At 38.6% G+C, this 25,982-nt stretch overlaps 1 protein-coding gene across 2 annotated transcripts in view; it reads left to right on the top strand.

Annotated features, from left to right (window-relative positions):
* AKAP6 (A-kinase anchoring protein 6) overlaps positions 1–25,982 on the top strand; it is a 481,595-nt gene that overhangs the window by 449,005 nt on the left and 6,608 nt on the right. For both annotated transcript variants that reach the window (XM_079127203.1, XM_079127204.1), the window contains exon 13: positions 19,909–23,326. In XM_079127203.1, coding sequence (XP_078983329.1) covers positions 19,909–23,283 — 3,375 coding nt within the window. In that variant the 3' untranslated portion in view covers positions 23,284–23,326. The remainder of the gene's footprint in view (positions 1–19,908; positions 23,327–25,982) is intronic.

The following is a 25,982-nucleotide window of genomic DNA, read 5'->3' as shown; positions in this document are numbered from 1 at the left end:
CCACTGAATGGCACCTCCTGAAGGAACTTTAATGGACCTACACTGCCTATTCCAACACCCTAACCAAGAACCTCATTCTCAAAGATCTCAATGTTCAGTTGAAATTATCAAGGGTAGAGAACGGGCTAGATAGGAATTCAGGTATCTTTGTATTTTAAAAGTTATCCCTGTGTGATCACTGGCCATCTCATCCCAATTTATGCACTTGAAAATTGCTTTAACTGACAAGGCAAAAGTGGGAAGATTCAGGAATCCAAAATAACCTATGCCTTTTTGCTTCTTTCTTTCCTGTGTTACAGTCTGAAAGAACTCCACTTCAAATACAGAAGGGATTCCAATTTTCAAAAGCAATTCCCTTCTTCTTCTTCTTCTTTTTTTTTTTTTTTTTTTCTGGGCAGCATTCATACAGTAGCAGTGGTAAAATAAACAACGATGTGTTGGATTTTGTTTCTCTTTATCTATATGACATTTGTGTCATCACCGTAGCTCTAATCCATATTCAGGTCTTCATGTTTGGTGTGCAGTAATATGTAAATTATCTCACCAGCTGCATGGAGCAGTGTTTGTTTATTCTATTTCTTTTGGCACTGCACAGAACTGAATTTCTGCCAAAATGGGGCTGCTTCAGGGAACACTAATGCTCCAGGAGGAAGTTTTGAAAGGAAATGCACATCATAAGTCTTCACTCTGTGAAGCAGCAAAATCAAAACAAACTTTCTGTTTACTAAAATATCAGTATTATGAATGTAAAATAATGTGTTTGTTAAATTATAATGAGCATGCTGCCCATCTCCAGGATGTGTCATGTACATGGGCTCTGGAAATGAGGACACAATGCTGAGAAAACTGGTGCATTTTTATTCTTAGAAAGAAAGTAGGTGAAATGAAACAGACAGAGACAACATCTAGAAGTTTAAGGAGGAAAGAAATATTTTAACATGCATATTAATCTCTAGAAACACATGGCATTTACATGCATTTAAATGTGGACAGCTGTGGTGTTTAAGTGTTAAAAAATTTCATTAATGATGCATAGAGCTATCTACTTCTGTTGGCAGGCCTTTCAGTCTTCAATCTGACACTTCCTTTTTTATCCAGCAAGCTAATTTCCCCTCTTTTGTGAGGAGTAACTGTTTTCACACTACTGCTTACCCAGCAAGCCTCCTTATTGTTTCATGGTTAATTATCTTCTCCAGCTTCACCTTCCCCAGAAAAGGAAGCAGGACTGTTCCTCCCCAGCACTAATGAAAGCTGGGTTTTATGGGTACGATGTGTAAATAAATGCAAGGTCTGATCAGGCAACATAATAAATGAGTTCCTAAAGTTTATGGAGTCACAGCTCATCAAATACTTTACTAAATAATGAAAGAAAATGATTAATTTGGTGGTGGTGGGGTCTTTAATATTGAAGAAAAAATAAAGCCTTTGTCAGCTTAATATGGAACCTATCTGTAGGTACACATAGGGATCTCTACATTTATCCAAAAATTCCTTTTGCTCCCTAAGAGCAGCAAAAACGTTTGCCAGGAGAATGTCTTACAGAGAGACCTTTAAAAACTATTGCTGGTTTGGTAAGAGTAGAGGTCATCTAAGCAGTCTATTTCCCTGATTACTTTCTATTTATTAAGAGGAAAAAAACCAAGTCATACATAGTGCAAAGTATGCTACCCTGCACTGAATGCAAGCAAAGCAGAGATATCAGTCACAAATGCTACCATTGTCAAGTGACTAGAGTAGTAAATTAAGGTTTGACCCAGGTAATCAGCTTCACTGGCTACTCAGTGCCTTGCCTCTCTGCACTATAAAATCAGCATATTCTCTTAGTTCTCAACTTAAAGAGCCAAAGAGTTTAGGGCTCATTGTTATTTTTGACTAATTTTTACATTGCAAAAGAATTTTAAGGGATTGAAATGACCCTGAACTCCTAATGTTTCTTTTTTTTTTTTTTTAATTTACAAAATAAACTTAAATTTTGACATCATTTTCCTTTAGGTTGAGATTTGCATTTCTTTGATTTAGAAATCTGTGATTTGGGTTACAGTTTGAATTAAGGTCCTGACATTTAAAACTCTCAAGAGTCTCCAAGAGACCCCAGAATCAGAGTTTCCAGTCAAAATTAAGTTTTAATTTAATGGCATTTTAGAATATTTAGTATTTTCTCATGAGATCTCAAAAAGAAAATCCCCCAGGGTTCTACATTTTTAATATATCTAAGGATTCCAGGATAGGAATCAGAAGTATAAAATCTTGTGGAAACCTACTTCAAAAATATTTATTCCCTCCTAGGAAGATTCATCCTGAAATTTCAGGCAACCTTCTGAGCATCAGTTGTAGCTTGTAAACTCTCGTCATTTTTGTGATGGGAGCAGTGATAGCTCAAGGGAGGTTTCTTAGCAATTCTGAGACTCTAGTTCCTTCTGAGTCTAAAAGCAGTTATCTTTATGGGAGTCTATTAAAACAGTGGTATAAATCAAATGAAATAAAATCAAATGTAAAAACAAGGGTTAAACCATCTCAAGAAAATGAATCATAGCCAACCTGCCCATTAATCAGATAAAATTGGGCCAATCAGATGATAAATGTTAGAAAAGCATAGTGACTGGCATAGGTAAAATTAAAAAAAAAAAAAAAAAGAAAGAAAAAAGAAAAAAACTGATATATTACATGCCATTTTGGATCATTCATAATTTCCTAATCCAAGTTGGTTAATGTTTTATTCTTTTTAATTTCTGTGAATGATGAGGTATAATCATAGACTTAAAATTAAAAAAACAACAAAAATCACACCTTGTTTATCTGAGAGGAGTTAGCAATTAAAAGCCATAATGATACAATGTTAGCTGTTGATGTATATCCTCCTTGAGAATGAATAGATAAAAAATTCTCTCAATGAATAGAGTAGACCTTCCTTTTTCATCTTCTGGGAATATGTTCCGAGGCCCCCAGCATATCCGATCCTATGTATACTGTTTTTTTTTTTTTTTTTCCTATATACACACAAATTTAATGTCTTTTCCATCTTTACTAAGCATTTATCACTCAATGAAGTTTGAGGTTTGAAAGCGAGAACTTTGAAAGAAGTTTGAAAGCACAAACTTCTTTTTAGTTCTTTACTATTTCACCATTAGAAGATTCATTCTCACTGTGAATCTTAGCAATATCAGCATACACTTTTTTTTTTCTGTCCTTGTTAAATTGAAAACTTTCAGCTTTTCACGTAAAGTACTTTGGCTTTTCTTTGGTAAATCCAAATTGCCATCATCACTATTCTTATGCTGTGGGCCATTATTAAGTAAAATAAGGATTACTTGAACACAGCACTGCTATACCACAGCAGTAGATCTGATAATGAAGTTGTCTACTAAGTAATTAACAGGAGGGTAAGCGTGTGCAGAATGGCTACACTAGACAAACAGATGAGTCATGTCCCAGGTAGCATGGGGCAGAGTTGAGCAAGATTTCATTGCTACTCAGAAAAGTATGCAATTCAGGTCCTAAGAATTGTCTTTCTGGAATTTACCATTTAATAGTTTCAGACCATAGTTGACCTTGAGTAACTGAAACTACAGAAAGCAAAACTGAAGTTTAAGGGGGCACTCCAGTGGGTACTTTGTAAAGGGCACGGATCCTGGACATGGGTAAGCTCTGTTATTTGATTTGTGCCTTTTTAGGCAGACCTTGGCATGTTGACAAAATTCTCCTCGTACCCGAGGCTACCTGAGAATCATAACATGAATTTTACGTTCTTAAAAAAACAGTGTGAAAGTTGAGAGCTTAATTCTATCTCACAGAAAAGCTGGTGTGTTAGAAAATGTCACTTGTTTAAATGACTCTTCACCTCCTCTTTACTACCAATATTTTTGTAGGTTTTAAAAACTGTGTGTTTTGCTAGGTGCACTATTATATGCCTGTAATCCCAGTTACCCATAGGGAGCTGAGGTAGGAGGATCACAAGTTTAAGGTCAGCCTAGACAAGTTAGCGAGATCATGTCTCAAAATACAATTTAAAAATGGTTGGGAGTGTAGCTTAGTGGTAGAGTACTTGCCTAGCATTTGCAGGGCCCTGGGTTCAGTCCCCAATATTGAGCAAAATGTAGGTTTTTATTAATGTAAGATCCTTTTTAAAGAAGCAAGAAGAGTATACTTCTCCCTAAGGCAAAGGTACAAAAACTACAACCAGAGGCACAAAACTCAAGTGTTATCTCAACTCCTGACAGTCAGAAAGCAAACACCAAAGAGTTAGAACAATGCTAGAAAACTGAGGCCAGATGTTAGCATTCGAGGGGAAAATCATTTATGCAACCGGCATGTGGGTCTGTCATTTTTGCCCGGATAGATTTACTACGCGGTGGAGAGAATAAAATACCATTTTATTGCATGTGGGCTTTTTACAATTTCATTGAGATTATTTTTCTTTTGAACTTCTTTTTATTTGTTTCAGTTCTGCATAGTATTGTAGAGATCAGAAAGAGAATTTCCTTTTGTGTAAAAACCTCTTCCTAAATTTTGGTAAAAATTTATTTTTAAATAACTAAAAATTTAGGAACTTCTTGAAATTCAGGAAGAAAATTCCAAGGAAACACAGAAGAGAGACAGAGGAGGAAGCAACGGTTTTCCTATTCATGCTGTTCTAAATACAATTAAAGATTTCAGTTGTTTACATATAAAGCAACGGCCAAGATAAAATAATTTATTTGCTAGTGGAAATAAATTCTTTTTCTAGTAAAACCTTGAGAGTTGGGTGGGAAAATAACTTTTTCCTACAGCGTGTGTTAAAGAAATACAAATAATATGGGCTGGGTATGTAAGGCCCCCAAAAAGGAAACCCCAACTCTGTCCCATGGATGGATGGCAACCCCAATCAACCGCAGGAGGCGTCACTTGATGCAAACCACAAGAGGTGTTTATTCCAGCGCGCTGGGACCCAACTCGAGGAGTCGAGTCCCTAGCAGAAAATCTTGTAGGTTTATAAAGGCAGAAACCACACATCGGGAGGGGTCACACATGAAAGGGGGAAAAGGGGGAACAAAGCTGCCAGAAAATTTCAAAGGGGGTCTGGGTTTGCTGACAACATGTTTCACAATGTTTTACAACAGGCTGTAGATTCTGGTCAATAGTTTCTGGTAATCCTACTGTTTGAGCACTATCTGGCTATCAGGCTCAATTTACCCTTTTACTCTCTGTTTGGGAACAGAGAACAGCTTTAAGGGCTTTGTTCCCATTACTGGGAGGGAAACCTTAGGGAGTTGAGATAAAACAGACAGCCTAAAAAATGTCCATTCTTTCATTTCCCCATTTTCTTTTCTGGTAAGTTCTAATCATGGAACTTCTGTCTCTATATACTCTTCTCCAAAGCTATTTCCTTGGCGGAGGGACTGGTATTGTTGCCTGAGCATTAGTACCTGTACAGCACTTACTCTTTCCCTGATGAAGGTGACTAGGTGATTTCAGGCAGGCAAGAGCCCAGGGGGCGGGCCACCAATTAGCAGCCCCTTGTTTGCAGTCCTTGATAAACAGTCCTTGATAAAGGCAGGTAAATTTGGTAATCAATGGGCTCCGGAGATCCTTGACATTCCATTCTTCCAGGGGCAGTCTCCAACTTCCAGAGGCAGATGATTTTATGGCCATTTCCTCGATTTGACCCGATCCCCTATTTCTACACTAACTACCTGTTCCCAATTCTGGCTTCATTCCCCCCTCTAATCTCAGGAACTCCATGCTGCTGGGGAAGGAGGTCGATGACCGCTCTAGCTTCTTCGAGCTGGAAGTGGGTGGCGTGGGGCAAGCAGCTTGGAGTTCCTTTTCTAAAAATCGGGTCAATCAAGGGGTCCCAGGAAGAAGCCTGGTTGGGGAAGAGCAGGTTGTAAAGTCATCTGGGGGCAGCTGCTTCTATGATAGAAGAACAAAAAGACATGAGTACTGAAATGAGATTAGCACAAAGTAAATGTTGCAGCATCTGAAACATGCCACTGAGTATCATGAAAATGACAGAAGTTAATCTCTCACCAGGAGGTGAAAGAACTGAGAAATTGTTCCCATAACTAGGCCTAGCAAAGGCTGGAGAGAACAAGGCCTTTATTTGGGGACTTTAACATTGTCATAGATGTCCCCAGAAAATATAGTTAAGCTACTTAATGTCATCTGATTTTGTAGAATATCCCTTTATTGGTATAACCTGTGTTTACTAGAGATCTCTATACTTCTGTTACTTAGGAATAGATAATCATACTAGCAAACATAGATTAAGTCTACCTGTGTAGCTTAGGAAGGTCTTAAACTGACTAAAAACTTCTGACTCTGGCAGTTTCTCTTGATAGTTATCAGGCACATTTGCTGAAGAATCTTTCTTTCATTTGTAGCTTCCAGCCTTTATTCTAGTGGGCTAATACAAGTGTACATCTTAAGTTACATTTAATCATTATTTCCTTTAAATGCCCAAGAATGGCTATATTTTGGTTTTAACTGTTTTGCTGGGTATCTAAGATCAAGCTGGTCAAATTGACCTGGTTCCTGTCTTGTTAAAGAGTCAGCTGAGTTCCCACAGGGGTCACTCGTACAGAACTTAAGAGCGGCTCCTTAGCTCCACCAGTGACTTTGATTAGGCAGGGTCTCTTGATGAGGTGACTTCCTTTAGAAACATCAAGGGATGTTTCCCCTTTTCCATGACCCTCCTCTGCAGCAGATGCACTGGATAATTTTTCATCCTCTAGTCTCAACAATCTCCTTGATCAGGAGGTTGTGTGACCCAGAGTTGCAACGCTCCTTAGAGAAGTTCTCTTATTCCCTGGGTTCAGGCTAACGTTGAGGGCAAGACCCAAATATGGACTTTTCTTGACCTCTGTATTTAACTCCAATTTCTAAGTTGGATCTTAATTATCCAGCAAGCCAGTCTCACCAGTCATAAATTAAGAGTAATGGGCTTTAACTTTAATGCCCATAACTTTACAGTTATTTACCCTTTTATCTAACTGGAGTCTGCATTAGTACTGGAAGTTACCACTATCTATTCTATAGGTGATGGCTTATTATCACAAGTTACCTAGGTTGTTTGTTCTTGGAGCAGCTACTTCTGCAAAACATTAACAGGTAACAGTTTTACAAAATGAAATTAGCAAGAGTAAAAATATATTCAGCTTGTATAATAGCTATCTTGAATTTTGATTGAGAACTACATTCTATCCCCTATTTGAGATCACAGTACTTTTACAACAAGAACCAATATTTTGACTATAACTTTAAATAAGCTGAAGTCTGGCTTATTTTGGAGTCACTCTAACATGCAGTAAGGTGGGAGGCAGAGCCTTATCTCAGGTAAGGCAGGGCTCTTTACAGATCTTAAGTGTTCTAATTCTGATGTTGATCTTTGCTTCTTTTCCTTAAATACCATTAAGTAGTTTACATATACTGTTTCCTGAGTCTATATAAACTTTATAATTAACACAATTTAACATAGTATCTAAAACATGAATCAAAGAAAGGCTGAGAGAGCTTTTGTTATTTCCACAATCTGAGAGTGCTGGGACTCAAACCCAGTCCTCCCGCTTGAGAGTCAGGAACTCTACGACATGAGCTAAATGGCCTGCACTGAGAGAGCTTTTAACTTTCCTTTTGTGATTAAATGGCAAAATGTTTTCATGTTTCTTTCATATTTCACAATATTAACCTTTAAACAAATCAGACTCTAATGTTTAGAAATACATTTACACTTGAAATTCTTTATCTCAGTGTAAAAAGTAACAAATTTTACACATACCCTATTGATAGCAGGTCCTATAATAGAACATTAAATGATAGAAATAAATCCCCAATAAAATTTACTCTTTATAAGTTTAAGATTACCATTACAGACAAGTTTAATCTGGAGGATAGCAGAGCTTAATAAATTCCTTGCTTTAAAAACTTGTGGTCCTGAAAAATATGAACACATTTAATATACAAATAGTGACCATTTCACAAATACCTTGACACTTTTATCTTACCAAATTGAGTTTTTAAAGAGAAATGTATACTCTGTAACAAAGTACAATACTCTATAATAGTTGTTTAACCATAATTGTATACACCCCAATTTTTAAGACTAATTGTTCTAAAGAATAAACTTAATAGACACAAAGTTAAGAGTAAATTAGTGTTTCAAATTCTTGTCATTTTACCATGTCATTCTACCATATAGATTAAACTTTGGTTTATATCAGAACGTTAGTATTTCACCTTAGGAAAAACCTTCAATAGTTTCAGCTGTCTCACATACATATAACCAACTTAGTTACACACAAACTTGTTGAAACTTGCCCTTTACTTACACAGACTTTCTTAGCTCTTACTTAGACCCTCATGTATTTCATCACACAAGCACTTTCTTACCCAGAAACATTTCCTTTTTCCTTTTACTAAATATATTTCCATACCCAGAACCTTTTATTTTCTCTTTCCTATTCATTGTCCCCTTTTTGTTCACATTCTGAAACAACTCTTATGAAATTTCTGAATTTAGATAAATTACTCTATTTTAATAAGATTAAATATTCTGTTATTTATAGTACTCTAATTGAAACACAGTTGAAACTTTTTGGGACCCTTTGTATATAGAATTGCACTTGTTAGGACATAACTCTTAGTAACCTTGTTTTTAGTTTAGTGATGACACAAAGCAAGTTTAAACCCTTTTATTTACCAACCTATGAAAACACCAATAATGTTTAAGTATGATACCCCATGGAATTTAAGGAGTTAAAAGTACTCGATGTTATTTAACAATTAGCATTTTAACTTTGTAAATTAATCAGATGTCTCTACAAACACATTAGAGTAATCCCATACATGTTAACTCTAATTCACTTATTCTGTAAAAACCAAGATATCAGACAAGTGTTCTGTACAGTATTTGCTGTCTCTTTCCTGTTGAAGAAAAGTCCTAGAAACAATTGATATTAGACATTTTATTAACATCAATATTTTATTAGCTTGACCACCTAGAGACTTGCAAGTTATTTTCAAAGACATTTTACTTTTATTAAGTTTACCCAATTTGAACCTTTTTAAATCACGTGAATTAAAAGTATCTGGATCCATTTTTAAATTTTAATTTTAGGAGCGCTCAGTTTTGATACAGACAAAACATGACATCAGACAGCACAACATACAAATAACACAAAATCAAGCCCTTGTAACTTTATAGGTGAATCTCCATTGCAGTTTAACAGATGTTCAAAAACTCTAGTTGAATAAAAAAAATAGAACTGATCAAAAAAAAAAAAATCATGAGCTCAAAAAAAACATATAATTAAAAATATAGCATTTACTTTGCTGGAGTTTTAAAGACTCTTTTTACCTTTTCTTTCCCTGGGTTTGAGACCGGTCTCCTACTAAGCCTTTAGGCTTCTTTTATTTATATTTCAATGTAAGCCTTGACTGAGATCTGGAAGGATCTAACAGGTTTTAACAGAAACTCTGTGTCTAAGGCATTTTAGCCACCTCATCCGGACAGGTTGGATGTTAAAATTATGAGACCTTATTTTTCATTACTTTTGAGACTGAAGCTACTTTGCTAAGTTATCCTTCAGGGCTGTCGGGAGGGGGAGTCCAGAGAAGGAACCTTTGGGGTCCACCCGAGAGTAGCCCGGGCCGAGAACCCCACAGTTGTTCCAACCCTTCCTCCACCTTGTCCGCCACAAACACACAACAGAACCAGATACAGACGGGTGCCAATCTCTGATCCACCAATTGAACCCCATCAGCGCCCTTACCGACGGAGACTACCAGGCGTCCCTGGCTCTCCTTCCACCCTTAGGGCGTCCCCCAGGGCTGCAACCTGTGGCCCCCCACGCACGTCTGCCGGCCACTGTTCGGCCACTCTCACGAGTCACCGAATGGCTGCCACCGAAACCGAAAGCGCGCTCACAGAACCAGACCAACTAACAAAACACAAGACAAAGACAGACAACTTCGGGGTACCCCTTCTTACCTCCAAGGTCGACTCCGCGGATGAGGGGGGGCCATCTTATCCCGGGCGAGCCCCCAAATGTAAGGCCCCCAAAAAGGAAACCCCAACTCTGTCCCATGGATGGACGGCAACCCCAATCAACCGCAGGAGGCGTCACTTGATGCAAACCGCAAGAGGTGTTTATTCCAGCGCGCTGGGACCCAACTCGAGGAGTCGAGTCCCTAGCAGAAAATCTTGTAGGTTTATAAAGGCAGAAACCACACATCGGGAGGGGTCACACATGAAAGGGGGAAAAGGGGGAACAAAGCTGCCAGAAAATTTCAAAGGGGGTCTGGGTTTGCTGACAACATGTTTCACAATGTTTTACAACAGGCTGTAGATTCTGGTCAATAGTTTCTGGTAATCCTACTGTTTGAGCACTATCTGGCTATCAGGCTCAATTTACTCTTTTACTCTCTGTTTGGGAACAAAGAACAGCTTTAAGGGCTTTGTTCCCATTACTGGGAGGGAAACCTTAGGGAGTTGAGATAAAACAGACAGCCTAAAAAATGTCCATTCTTTCAGGTACATGCTGCATGCCTGTACCTGTAGTCCCAGCTACTCTGGAGACTAAGGCAAGAGGATCCCTTGAGCCTAGTGTGGGCAACATAGCAACACAGTGAGACCCCATCTCAAAATAGATAGAAACATACATACATACATACATAAACAGAGATAAATAAAATTATTTATACAATTCACTTAAGAGAAACACAACTTGGTCATCTGTTGTCACTTAGCTTTAATACTGTCATCAATGCCAAATTTCTAAGAAATATTTAGAAACTATGAAGTATTTAAAGGACATTAACTTATTAGCACTCATTATATTACTCAGTATATTGCTTCTTTATGAAAACACTGTTTGTCTACACACAACATTCCTGACAGCAATGTGTAAGTTTTTTCCATACTAAGTAACTCTACTTCCTGCATACCAGCCAGGTGTCCTAACATTTAATCCAGTTCTCACATTATCTACCTAAAATCAGTGTCAGATCTCTCAAGGTAAAGGGCTCAGTCCCACAAGACCTCCCCCACTTCAGATGCCAATCTTACCATTCTCTCTACTTCTGACAGGACTTCAAATCCCCACCACCTCCCCCGTGGGCTCAATAATTTGCTAGAGTGGCTCACAGAACTCAGGGCAACACTTCATTTACATTTACCAAATTATTATAAAGAGATACAACACAGGAATCACCAGATGGAAGAGGTGCTCAGGATGAGGGGACTGGGCAAAGCTTCTGAGCCTCTCCAGGTGCACCACCCTTCCTACATTGCTAGGAGTTCAGCAACCTGGAAGCTCATCAAATTTCTTCAAGAATTTTTCAAAGTTTTTCATATCCAGCTCCACCCTTCTCTCCAGAGACCCTGTAAGTGGAGCTGAAAGTTCCAGCCCTCTAATCAGTTGGTCTTTCTGGTGACCAGCCCCAGCCTGTCAGACTACCTAGGGGTCCAACCTAAATTACCTCATTAGCATAAACTCAGGTGTAATCAAAAGTGACTTTTTGTGACTAACAAGACATTCCTATCAGCAAATTCTGAGGGTTTTAAGGGCTCTGTGCTAGAAAACTTGAATAAAGACCAAAGTCCAAATATATTTCTTATTATACCATAGTTTCTTAATCAAAATAGTACTTCACTAGAGCAGACCCTTCAATGAAATTGAAATTATAGAAAGGGAAGAAAAAATGTTTATATCTTGTGTATTCTGCTTTCTTCTGTGGAGTTCTTTCCTACAGCCTGAGGATCCCTCTTTTTATTAAACATTAAATTTCTCAGCAACCTATTTTTCAGAAATAAACAAAAACAGCATTTTGTAGGGTTTTGATTGTTAAATAAATATAGTTGGAAGGGGCTACTGTGTCTGGTGTTGAAGGAAGAGGTGTTAGAATAATTGAAGAGTTTCCAATACATTCTGTGACCTTCATGGTTTCTCCATTTCCATTCTCTTCCAAGACTGGTACTAGAGGACGAGAAAGTGGTAAATGACCTTGGTAGGCACATGCTGCCAATTTGAATTGCAGTTTTGCCACGGATCCTGGACTCCTGCGGGCTGCTCTCTACTACTTCAATACTTGTTTCCTTGGGTGCCAACCTCTAGGACCTGCCATCTCTAAGGTTACAAATGATTTTTTAAATTCAGTAGTTCTTTAATTCCCCCAAAATTAATAACTTTAAAGTAAGTAATTCATTTGAACCAACTACCAGAGGAGTTCCCTGAGAGGGGGACCACAACTCAGGACAAGTGGGATCCTTGGCATATGAGATGGAAAAGAATTTCAGCATGAGCTAGTTAGACACACAGACAGATTTATTTAGGAAAGCAGACATACATCAAGGGAGAATGCAGGTTCTCTCAAGGAAGAGACATCTTTTGGGGTGAAGTAAAAAATACACATTCACGGGAAAATGCAGACCATCTCCAGATGGAGAAACAGCAACCCCTTAGTCTGGGATGTTAATGTTTATAGAAGGACAATGGCCAGGGGCTGGACTAGCGGAATTAGGACAGTTACACAATCTCACTCCAGTTTCTCCAGCACTTGCACATTGCCCACGTGTTACTTTTTGCTGGCAAGGGCGTGGGTCACGGAAGCAGGCCTGGTTGCTCAGCAATGTTTGTTTTGCATTTCAACAGTTCATGGGTGCTTCTTTTTCAAGGCTGTCTGTCTTTCTTTTTCTGTATCTCCAGACTCCCATCTCACTACCACCTCCAAAACGTTGTCATCATTCCAAAAAGAAATCACATACCTCTTAAGCAGTCACTTCCCATTCCTCCTGAGAACCCCTGGCAACCACCTATCTTTATTCTGTCCCTGGTTATTTTCTGAAATTACCTATTTCAGAATATTTACCAGTTCTGGTTAAAAATGGAAGTGGACAATACAGTTGACCTTCCATATCAATCCATAGGATCCATGACTATAGATTCAACCAACTACGGATCAAAAATATTTGAAAGATCCAGGTGTAGTGGCACACACCTGTAATCCCAGTGGTTTAGGAACCTGAGGTAGGAGGATTGCAAGTTTCAAGCCAGCCTCAGCAACTTAGCAAGGACTTAAGCAACTCAGGGAGACTCTGTCTCTAAATAAAGTACAAAAGAATTGGGGATATATATCTGTACTGAACATGGGCAGAATTTTTTCCTTGCAATTATTTCCTAAACAATATAATGTAATAGCTATTTACATCATATTCACATTATATTAGGTATTACTTAAAGTATTTGAATTTTTAGAAAGTATTCTGGAGAATATGATCAGTTATTAAAAAATACTATACTATTTTATGTAAGATACTTGAACATGCACTGATTTTGGTATCCTAGGGATGTGGGTATCCTGGAACAAATATTCCATGGACACTGAGGAATGACTATATATGACCTGTGTATGGCTTATTTTATTGAGCAAGTTTTCAAGTCTATTAGGTTTTATAATTGAGAGGTGGCATCAGCTTAAAAGTCAGAGATTCTCCAAGTGGTTTTGCCACAGCACAGTTTAACTTCAGGACCTTTCCTTAGCTCCCTTCAGTAGTACATGAGACCATGGGCAAGTCTTCCTTCAATTCACTCAGTTAAAAAAAAAAAAAAAGTCGATAACTTACTTTATGCCAGGCACTGTTTTAAGTGCTAGGGGTTATAAGGAAGAAAAGACAAAAGTCCCTGCCCCTGTGAAGTTTATTTATGGAAGGAAAAACCCCTGCTTTCCATCATTGAACTCCCTTTTCCCTAGTCCTTATTGAGAAGAAAGGCAATTTTTACCATTATAAAACTTATTTTAGAACAACATCTAATGGATTTTTCATTTTTAGCTATTTCAGAATTACCTGTGTAGTCAAGGCTAGGAAATAGCCCCATGTCAGTTCTCATTTTGGTAAGATTTGTGAGATGACTTTGGATCTTACTTGTCTGTTTTGAGTTTCTGATCAGCTTTATTATTGAAAAAGAGCATTCACTAGAACAGTTTTTGATCATTAGTGTGAGATAGACTTTCAAAGCATTTTCTGAGCTGAGACAAGTTACTTTAACATTATTGTCAATCTGATAGATAGTGAGCAGTATTTGATTGCTCTAATGTGTCAGTTGTGATAGAATTTCACAGACAATGGACCTGCCTTTTTTAAAAAAAAAGATTATTTTCAGGAAATAGAAAGTCCTTGAGCTATGGACCTTGCTGTGGTCTAGACAGGCGTCTTTCTGACTTGGTTATTCCTGCAAGATAAACCCATTAGGGCATACAAGACAAAAGCAGACCCCATCCCCATTTACAGCACAGTGGGTGCAAGAATGGGCCTAATCAATATTTATTTTATTGAATCCCATGCGTGTGATTGTACTAAAGAGATTAGTTAACCAAACCACATACAAAAACTTATGCTCTTTACCATTCAGCCATGCTATCTTCCTCTCAGTTCAAAATGGGAAATATATTGTGATAGCTGTGAGTCATTATGCCCCTATTGTGCGCTAGGCCCACCCTATGGGATTTTATATTTTCTTCTTTAAAGCTCCTAACAGTCTATAAGGTAGATGCTCTGTGCTAAAATTATCTCAGATATACAAATGTTTGAAATTAGGTTTATTGAAGTTCACTAACTTGTCCACAGTTAACATGGGGGAAGAGGATTCAGATTCAAACCCAGATTTGTTTTAGTTTCTACCCCCAACACAAAAGTGGCTGATAAACAGTGAACATTTTTTTATTTTTCCTCGATGTTTTTCTTGCTAACCCTGAATCCATTCTCTCTCAGCTCAATAAGATGCAGAATATGACACACAGGATTTTTTTAAAAACTCTCTTTCTGTTTTCTGAAGACTAGCTGTTTGTGATTGTTGTTGCTTTTGTTTCTTTAGTAAAATCTAATTTAAGAAACTAATTCATGCTCAATGCTCAGACACTTCAGTTATAGGTTTGGGGGAGGAACTAGACAGAATATTGCAGAATTTAAAAAAAAGAGTAAATGCATGAATTTTGGAATTTCTCTCATTTAGATTGATTTCCTCAATCTTATCTACATATGATTTTCTTCATTGTGCCCTCAAATCTCCATGTGTTCTGCTTTTCACCATAGGGTAAACAAGTACATCTTTATTCAGTTATAGTTAATTTTGCTTATTTTAAAATCATATTCCTCTTTTCGACAGATAAATATCTCCTCCCAGGTTTTGATGTGGTACTGCTCATTAAAGTCCTGTGTTGTGGCTTAGATATGAGGTGTTCCTCAAAAGTTCATGTGTAAGACAATGCAAGAAAATTTAGAGATAAAATGATTGGGTTATGACAATTTTTTTTTTTTTTTTTTTTGATACTGGGGACTGAACTCAGGGGCACTCAACCACTGATCCACATTCCCAGCCCTATTTTGTATTTTATTTAGAGACAGAGTCCCACTGAGTTGCCTAGTGCCTCACTTTTGCTGAGGCTGGCTTTGAACTTGAGATCCTCCTACCTCAGCCTCCCGAGCTGCCAGGATTACAGTGGTGCACCACTGCGCTGGCGGATTATGACAGCTATAACCTAATCAGTGCATCAATTCATTGATGTGGATTAACTGGATCATAACCCTTGGCAGATGGGAAGTGGTTGGAAGCCGTGGATCACTGGGAGTGTGCCTTTGGGGGTTACAATTTGTCCCTGGTGAGTGGAGCTCCTTGCTTTCTGATGATTATGTCCTGAACTGCTTCTCTTTGCCATGCCCGTCTATCATGATGTTCTGCCTCATCTCGGGCCTGCAGCGATGGACTCAACCATCTATGGACTGAGACCTCTGACACTCTGAGCCCCAGATAAACTTTTCTTCATCTGTGTTGCTTTTGTCAGGTCTTTTGGTCACAGCAGTGAAAAAGTTGACCAAATCATCCTGGATCTGGAATAAATAGGGAGAATGCAAATTACAAGGCCTCCTAATGATTTTGCCATTCCCAGCACCAGAAGTTTGACTAGAATATTCAGTTCAGCCTAATCTTCTTGAGATTTTTTTTTTTTTTTTAGGAAAAATCTTTCAGGAGGCACTACTTTTTAAAGGAAATCAAAGACATCCAGAGGTTGCTGTATCAGATCTGTTGGTTGTTGTTTTACAGAATGTCTGGTTTCTTCATTTCTACTCTGTAGGTTATATGTTTCTTATTTCTTATAAACACCAACCCTTTCACCTAAAATTTTAAGGAAATCCTGAAAACACAGTCCTGGAAGAGGCAACTCAAAGCTGTAAACTACTCAGTATGCTGGTTCAGATTATTGCTTGCTTTAGGTGGAATCTTGGTTCTTTCTTCTTCTTCATCATTATCATCATCATCCTCATCGTCCTCATCATCATTTCTGTAGCCACTTTTAGTTCCTTTCTTGGTATATATTGTGTTTCTATAAATAACCTGCTTTCAAGATTAAAAAAATAAATAGCACCAATTTTATTTGTTTCTTGAACAGATCTGCAGAAAAGTGTGTGTGTGAGAGAGACAGAGAGAGGGAGAGAGAGAGAGAGAGAGAGAGAGAGAGAGAGATTTTTTTTATATAATACCTTGGTTTAGAACAAAATTCTGTATCCATGAAGCAAGTTAGTGAATGACAGAATGACAGATCCTTGCATGAATTAATTTAATTCAGAATTATTTCTGGAATATCAGGTTCTCCACTGGAACCTCATTTACTACCCACCTTCTTTTGATTTCATTCAGATACTCAGATTTTTGTCTAACCCTGTTTGGACTCATCACTTCATCAACAACAAGATCATTTGTGCCTTTTTTAAAAAGTACCAAATAAGAGCTGGACATGGTGACTCAGGCCTCTTCTGCTAGATACTCTTTACCAGGTCTTAGAAGGCTGAGGCAGGAGGATTGCAAGTTTGAGGCCAGCCTTAGCAACTTAGCAAGACTCTGTCTAAAACTAAAAATAAAATAAAAAGGGTTGGGGATGTAGCTCAGTGGTAAGTGCCCCTGGGTTAAATTCCTAGTACCACAAAAAAGAAGAAGGGAGAAAAATAAAAGGTTCCAAGCATTTTGTCTAGGAAAACAACAGCAAAACAGATGCTTACTTAGTTGAGCATTATTGTCTGTGTTGGGTTGTCATCAAAGATAGCATTTGACCAAATAATTTCCTATCAGTTCCATTTATGTATATGCATTTTTTCCTAAAGGCAACTTTCTTAGCTATATAAATATCCCAATGTCCTTCCTCTTGGAAATGTTTCCCACTTTCTTGCCCCAGGGCTATGTTTTATGGTTTAAATTAAATCCTGAGGAAATGGAGATTTTGCTAAAAATGCTGACATAATTTAATACAAAACAAGAAGGGAGTGAGAGAGAACAGAGTGAGTAGCACTTCTTTAATATGGAAAAAATTCAAAGTCTAATGTGAATCATTTCCTAATGGATCCTGTCAGATATTCCTTGGAATTGACATACCAGAAAATGTTAGAAATCATAAGAAATTAAGAGGTGTATAGGACAAGAGAGTTAAGGGGAAAAAATTACATTCTATGCAAATTTTCCACTCCAACTATTTTATTAAGCAAAAGATTTGTTCCTTCAGGTGCTGCTGTAAGCTTTGTACTTTCTTAGGCTTGGATTCCTAAGGCTATAAAGACAGTGTTTGAACATGACGTGTCGTGGAAGACTAGTCTGAGTCGCAGGCAACACTTGGGTTCTGCTCCCAGCACATCCAGATGGCACAATTCCTGTATATATACATGAGCCCTAAGATTTGGGACCCTTCTGCAAGATCTTTGCTGCTAAACTTTAAAAGTCAACTGAGAGTTACAAAGAGAGCTCCTTTGAAAGTCTAGTTCAATTATTTATTAGCTCTGTCAGAGTACAGTGTCAGCTAAGGTATTTGAAATTAATATACTGTTTGATTAGACTGATTGATTGTTCCTACAACTGAAGATTTTAACATTCATTAACCATACAAACTGGTCATTAGTGCTTCCCTTTATCATCAAGCAAAGAATAAACAGGAATTCTAATAAAAATTCATCACAGTAAATGTATTCCATACGTAAGCAACTATGATGACTGCCAGTGTACTAGATTAACTGCTCTAACACTGGCAGCAGGAAAGATTTCTGTTTGGAAATTTTAAAATACCCTTTAATTAATGTTTACTTTGTAACTGGACTCCTTTAAACTTAAGCATACTATACAGATAATCTCCTATATGTCCAGTATAATAAAGTGCTAATGGGTATTTATACTTAATTTGTTGTGTGGTATCCTCTAACAGTTTTGGGAAGGATTGAGAGCTTTAGGAAAGTTCTGCTAATGTGCTGTAGGTGAAGCTTTCTTCCCACTAACTGAGGAATAAAAGTATCATGGCCTATTTTTCAATTAAACAGTTAAAATATTTCTGACTTGTAATGCAAAAATGCTGTCCTGTTATAGGCATGACACCTCTCTCTATCATGCATGAATTCTTTGTGGTCTTAATAGCAAATTGGAAGGAATGGCAAGGAGAGAATGAGGAAAGCAGGGAGAACCCTTCATGACTTGACTCAAGGCCACTCTAGAGCAATTTTGCATTCTCTATACATCAAGAATTTTAGCTACCCCATGTTGACTGCCTTCTCAACACTTCACAATTGTTAGCTCATTTAATATTCAGAATAATCTTGACAGATGATAGTCCTATCTCCCTTTTATAGGTGATGAGATAAAGGTCAAGTGACTTGCCTAAGATCATGCTGCTGGTAAGCAGCAAAATTCACTCTTCAACTAGTCTGCTAGTTCTAGAGTCAAGCTCTCTGCCTGGCTATCCAGCATGAGCACATACTAAAATGCTGTTTGGCTTATGTTTCAGTCTATGGTTGAGCCTGTCAGGGCCTGCAGTACATATATACTTTCTTGGTTCTAGCATGAATCCAGACAGCTGGATAGCAAGTAAGGATGGTGAAGGAATCTAGTCGAGATTCAGGAGCCTGTCCAGCTACTGTATCCCAGAATGCATCAATACCTAAGAAGGGGCAAAACCAAGAAGTCCAAGGGAAGAATAAAACGTATCCCACATGGGCAAGCAGAGAGCAGTGTGAGGGGATCGGGGTTTCTGCATCCTTGGGAGTCAGGAAAGTCTTCAGAGGGTTATCATTTTGGGGCTGGAGATGGTCAGGAAGGGGAGAGTCTTGCCTGTAAGAAATAGAGGGCAGGACTGACCATAGTGAGATCAGAACAAGGACAGAAGTGAAATCTCTGTCATAGAGACAGGCTAGGGAAAGAGGGGCAGAGAAAACTGTGATCAAGGCACTTCCTAGAACACTCTGGGGTCCAGTAACATGTAGGTGAGGAAACCAGTCATTGTTGCTCATCTTGGGTCCAGTTGGGAGCTGGGCCAAGTTGTGAAGAGACATAACCCTGAAAGGGGAGGAGGGGAAGGGAGAGACAGTCAAAAGCCTCTGGCCCATAAATGACTCTCTATGATGGCTATAATTAACTCTGCAAGCAAAAGTCACTTCAAGTGGAGACCCCAGAAATAGAGGCAAAAGGAGCTTGCCATGTGTGGCTGCAGGTAGTATCCCACAATGGGCTTGGGAACTAAATAATATGAGGGTGAATGTACCTGAAGAAATATCATAGACTGTGCTTTTTTTACCTTCATTTACCTGACAGTTTTATCTTCACTTAATCCAAGATTTAAACTGTAGAAGAATCAATAGGAAATGATTAATTCCATAAATTACAATTTGACTCTAATAATCTTAGCATTTTAATCTATGTTATTGCCTTCAGTGACAAATTACTATTGATAGAAAAACCTATTTCAGTAATTTGGGGATGTTATTCCAGAGAGAAGCAGAGGCGATAATTTTGCTATCTTTCAAATCCATGCTTCAGGCAGTTTTTTAACTCTTCCAAGAGATTTCAAATGGGCAAACTTTTCCTGTTTATGTCCCTAATTCTTCTTTTTTCTCCCTCTCTTCCTACCCAGGAGACTCTGAATGTGATTGATCCTGGCTTGATGGACCTAAACGGGATGAGTGAGGATGCTCTGGAATGGGATGAAACAGATATAAGCAACAAGTTAATTAGTTTGAATGAAGAATCAAATGACCTTGATCAACAACCCCAACCTGTCATGCCTTCATTGAAGCTTGAAGAGACAAGTAGTGAGGACCCTGGCTATGAGGAGGAGGCAGGTGACCATGGGGGATCTCAGTATGCCTCAACTATCACTGCACCCTCCAGTCCACACATTTACCAAGTGTACAGCCTCCACAATGTTGAACTCTATGAGGACAGCCACATACCATTTCTGAAAAACAATCCAAAGTTTACTGGCATGACACAGCCTAGTGTTTTAACGAAGAGTCTCAGTAAAGACTCTTCATTTTCATCTACCAAATCTTTGCCAGATCTTCTAGGTAGTTCCAACTTGGTAAAGCCCTGCCCATGCCACAGTGGAGACATGAGCCAGAATTCTGGTAGTGAGAGTGGAATTGTCAGTGAAGGAGACACTGAAGTGACTACCAGCTCTGAAATGTACTTGCTCAATGTGGGAGATGGGTCCCCAAGTAACCCTGAAACTGAACATCTGGACGCACAAGTGGGAGAGGCAGTTAACATGTTAAAGCAAAAATTTAAAGATGAGGAAGAATGCGGTAAGCTTCCAAATAGCTCTCGCTCATCCGTTTCACCAGTGAGTTGTGCAAATGGAAAAGTTGGAGACCTAAACAGTGTTACCAAATATACCCCCGATTGTTTGGGAGAAGAATTACAAGGAAAACATGATGTGTTTACATTTTATGATTACTCGTACCTCCAAGGCTCAAAACTCAAATTACCAATGATAATGAAACAGTCACAAAGTGAAAAGGCACATGTGGAGGATCCCCTTCTTCGTGGTTTTTATTTTGATAAAAAATCCTGCAAATCTAAACATCAGGCTTCAGAGTTACAACCAGATGCACCTCCCCATGAAAGGATTTTGGCAAGTGCTCCCCATGAAATGGATCGCAATTCATATAAAAGTGGCAATATAGAGAAGACATTCGCTGGCATTCAGAATGCCAAACAACGCTGCCTTTTGTCTCGTAGTTCATCTATTGAGTCCCTTTCTCCAGGGGGTGATTTATTTGGATTGGGCATCTTTAAAAATGGCAGTGACTGCCTCCAGAGAAGCACTTCTTTAGAAAGTTGGTTGACATCCTATAAAAGCAATGAGGATCTTTTTAGCTGTCACAGCTCTGGGGACTTAAGTGTGAGTAGTGGCTCAGTTGGTGAACTGAGTAAAAGGACATTAGATCTCCTGAATCGTTTGGAGAATATTCAGAGTCCCTCAGAGCAAAAGATAAAACGAAGTGTTTCTGATATCACTCTCCAGAGCAGTTCCCAAAAGATGTCCTTTGCTGGCCCGATGTCATTAGACATAGCATCTTCTATCAATGAAGACTCAGCAGCATCTCTTACAGAACTTAGTAGCAGTGACGAAGTCTCTCTTTGCTCAGAGGATATTGTGTTACACAAGAGCAAGATCCCAGAATCAAATGCATCCTTCAGGAAGCGTCTGAATCATTCTGTGGCTGATGAAAGCGATGTGAATGTCAGCATGATCGTTAATGTCTCTTGTACCTCTGCTTGCACTGATGATGAAGACGACAGTGACCTCCTCTCCAGCTCTACCCTCACCTTGACTGAAGAAGAACTGTGCATCAAAGATGAGGACGATGACTCCAGTATTGCCACCGATGATGAGATTTATGAAGAATGCAACCTGATGTCAGGGCTGGACTACATAAAGAATGAATTGCAGACCTGGATTAGGCCAAAATTTTCCTTGACAAAAGATAAGAAACGGTGCAATCTCAGTGATGATATAAAGGGCAGTCAAGATGTAAGCAGTGGTGAAATGACCAATCCCTCTGATACCCTAAACATTGAGGCCCTTCTAAATGGCTCCATAAAATGTCTCTCTGAAAATAATGGAAATGCGAAAAATTCATCTCATACACGTGAGTTAGGGACAAAGGGTGAAAATAAGAAAAATATTTTCAAAGTTAGTAAAGATCCATATGTGGCTGATATGGAGAATGGCAATATTGAAAGCACTCCAGAAAGGCAAAAGGATAAACCAAATGGGATTTCAAAGGCACAAGAAAATCTTGGTTCAGATGGGAAAAAGGCTTCAGAAAGTGAGCACTGTGAGTGTAAAGCATTTATGGATGGTTCAGAGGATTCAAATATTGCTAGAAAGGAATTCGTTCCCCAAAACATTAGACATCTTCCAAAGAAATGTCCAAATCACCACCATTTTGAAAATCAAGCTGCTGATTGCACTCCCATTGAGAAGTGTTGCCCAGAACTGGCTTCAGAAACCAGAGTTAACAGCAGACAAGACTGTGATATACTGAAATCTTCATCTAATGATGCACCAAGTGAGGCTGGAAAATCTGCTAGTTGCTGCTTAGCACTTGAACAAAACGAAACAGAGGAAAATGCCTCTATCAGCGACAACACTTCCTGTTGCCACTGTGAGCCAGATGTTTTCCATCAAAAAGATGCTGAAGATTGTTCAGTACATGACTTTGTTAAGGAAATCATTGACATGGCTTCAACTGCCCTAAAAAGTAAATCTCAACCTGAAAATGAGGAGGCTGCTCCCACTTCATTAACTCAAATCAAGGAGAAGGTGTTAGAGCATTCTCACCGGCCCATCCAGCTGAGAAAAGGGGACTTTTATTCCTACTTGTCTCTTTCATCTCATGACAGTGATTGTGGGGAGGTCACCAATTACATAGAAGAGAAGAGCAACACTCCATTGCCACTAGATGCTACCGATTCTGGCTTAGATGACAAAGAGGACATAGAGTGCTTCTTTGAGGCCTGTGTTGAGGATGACCCTGAAGGAGAGAAGCCCTGTTTCCCTAGTGCTTCTCCAAACGAATCTGCAGTTCCCAGTGAGGCTGTGGGGCCACTACAAACAACAGCAAGCTGTTCTAAGTCCAGTGATGTTTCTCCCTCAGTTGATGATGCAGACACAGTGGCTTTTTCAAGTCTTCCCCCGCAGAAAGGAGCTGACACGGGAAAGGAAGTATGTGATTTCCCTCAGACATCCACTGGCTGTGCAGAAAGCTCAGAGTTTAGTCCTTCAAGGCTAGGCAGTGAAAAGGAGAGTTCAGAAAAGCCAGGTGAGTCAGGAATGCCAGAATATGATGCTGCTTCAGCCAAATCTAAAGTTCAAGACCTGTCCTTGAAGGCGAATCAGCCCAAAGACAAGATTGCAGTGTATCCCAGCCCCAAGGCTCTAACCTGCAGAGAAAATCTTCTAAACTTTCATGAAGAACGACATACAAATATGCATAGATAGAATGTAGCACCCTCCCCAAGCATGAAAATCATCTCATTGGAAGGTATGTATCAGTCCTCGTTCCATTTGTGTTTAAAAATATGTGTTGACATCAACAAATCAGGATAGAAGAAAAGGTCAGTCAGAGTGACCGATCATGGCAGATATTTATCTGAATAAGGCAGTTAGGGAGAAGGAATAATTCCAACAATGAAAGTAACTGAAGAAAAAGGGGGGATAATAGTGAAAAAATCGACATTTTCAGTGACATTATCTTTATTCCATCATTTTGGCAAGAAAAATACAAAATTTGAGGAAGTAGCTGAACGATTTAGGACCTCAAATTCTTCCACTGAGGGAGGAAAAAGCTTATCCAAATTGCAGTAATACCCCATCATAAAAATGCACCCTCCACACTTGGCTCCCTGTGCGTAGCCACTGCTTCCTTTCGGTGCCTGGACCTGGGCGCGAGCAGGCTAAAGGCTGCAGCTCCCAGCTGGGGTTTCCCTCATGCTTCCCTCCAATGGAGTTGTCATCAATTTGCTTCCCCAGTGGAAGGCTGTGCTGTCACAGCTTCTAATCATGGCCATGTCTGCAAATTCAAACAGGAGGGGACGTTGATGTTAAAGAAGAGGCTCTTATTTATCCACACACACAGATTGAGAATAGGCACAGAAAGCAAATGCAGAGAGAATACATGACAAGTTAATGGTGTCTTGATAAAAACAGAATTTTTGAATTTTGCCTGAAGGTGACAGGCTGATTTCCATCAAAATTTTTAAGAAAGTCATTCCACTCTTCATATTTAATAAGACAGCTATTGATTGATAATTCTGAGATGATGATGTATCTCTAAAAGTGACACAAAGATTCTGTTATTTCCCATTTCAAAGCCCCAGTGATGAATATGCTTTCTCAATCAAGTTTAAAGAAGAAAATTTTCAAATGTGAGAGTCATATTTCGCCAAAGTATGAGGTGCCTAATGCCATCTCCACCCCCTACTCCAGAAGCCTAATGCTGTAACCTAAACTCGTGCTATAGGAAATGAATTACAGAAGCAATCTACCCTAATTTGTTAACTTATTCAAATAACAGTTATTATACTTAACTATGCTAAAGATTATCTTTTTTGTGGCAGATTGTTTATTTTTTGATGAGCCTAATTACTGATTTTCTAAAAGTAATTTACATTTATTACAAATACATCTTTTAAAATGTGACAGATAAATGTTGTTCCCATAATGTATTATGAAAAAAGTTACTATTTAAAAACACATTATTTAATTTGAAAGATGAATGGCAAACATCATTATTTTTTTCCTGCAACACCTGTGCCCTAAGCTCATTAAAATGTGTGATTCTGTGTAGAGCTGCTAGAAATGGGGAGAGAGGGGGGAATCTATACCATATATATACCCTAAAAATAAACTCAATATGCAAAATTGAAGAAAGGCATCCTACTTACTAATATAGCTCAACTAATTTTCTGTGTTTCAGACTCTATTTACAATTGGCTGCAAGTGAGAACAAAAATAGGGGAGAGAAATGTATTTTCTGTGAGTCGTGTCCACCCTATAATCATATTCTCCATCAGTATGCAGTAAAACTGACCATTAAGGGAGAGTAACTGCAATTCTATAAACTGTTTCAAAACAAGTTCTATTAATACCAATTGTACTGGGGTTCTGCTAACCTCGCTGAAGAGCCAGTAGAGCCTGGCTGATTTTGTTTTCTAAATGGGGATAAAGGCTCTAAAGCAACACCACTCTGAGCATGACATCATGTGACTGTGACCCTCAAGTCACCAGTCAGACTGAGATCCGGAGCAGGGGAAGCTCCAGCACTGGAGAAGCCTCTGGGACACTCTCTCCCTTTTCAGTCCTCTAGGAGTTTCTTCTCCGCCTTACATAGACCTAGAGTTGGAATGAAATATAAATGATGAGCTGCTCCATCTTTAGACTTGAGGAAAGCGAGTGTGCTGATGGATCCGTGTAGTCCTCAGGTTCCACACACGGGAACAGTATGAAATATCCGCCAGCCTGCCTGCCAGTCAGCAATATTTTGTCGAGCCCCCACAATGGTCCTATCTTGGGCACAAGCAGAAGCAGCTTGAATTTTAGTTCTGCAGAACTTACATCGCCCCCAAGTGACTTGTTATCAGCCTGGAGCAATTTGAATAGCTCGGTTTACTGGTCCTGTTCAGGTGGTGTTGTTTTCAGTTCATGTGGACTAAACATCCAGAGGCCTAAATTTTTCCCATCATTAGCATTAGGTACCTGAGTGTCAATACTCACATATTATTAATGTACTGTCAACCCAGGCAAGTTATTTAATCTGAAAATGTTGACCAGCTTTCAGAATTTAATGTCAAGAATACACAATGAAGATATTTGGTAAATATGAGGTTTCATCCCTATAGGAGCTTATTTGTTGTCATTGTTCTTTCTATAAGATTCAAAAAAGCAAAAGAAAAAAACTCTGCTTTTTTTGTCTTTTTAAATTAAAAAAAATTTTTTTACAGATTGCATTTTGGTTCATTAAAGCCATTTGAATACCACCATTTTGGGTACTCTTAAGACTCTAAAATTAACTAAATTCAATTTGCTGGGGTTTTCTCCCTAGAAATAAATTTGATTTAAAGTAAATACAATTAATTTAATGAAATGATCAGAAATAAATGACTATGATCCATCCAGAAGAAATATAATTTAGAATAGAG

Source organism: Sciurus vulgaris, assembly GCF_902686455.1.
Source record: "Sciurus vulgaris genome assembly, chromosome: 2".
NCBI classification, from domain to species: domain Eukaryota; kingdom Metazoa; phylum Chordata; class Mammalia; order Rodentia; family Sciuridae; genus Sciurus; species Sciurus vulgaris.
This window is presented reverse-complemented; position numbering and strand designations above follow the sequence as displayed.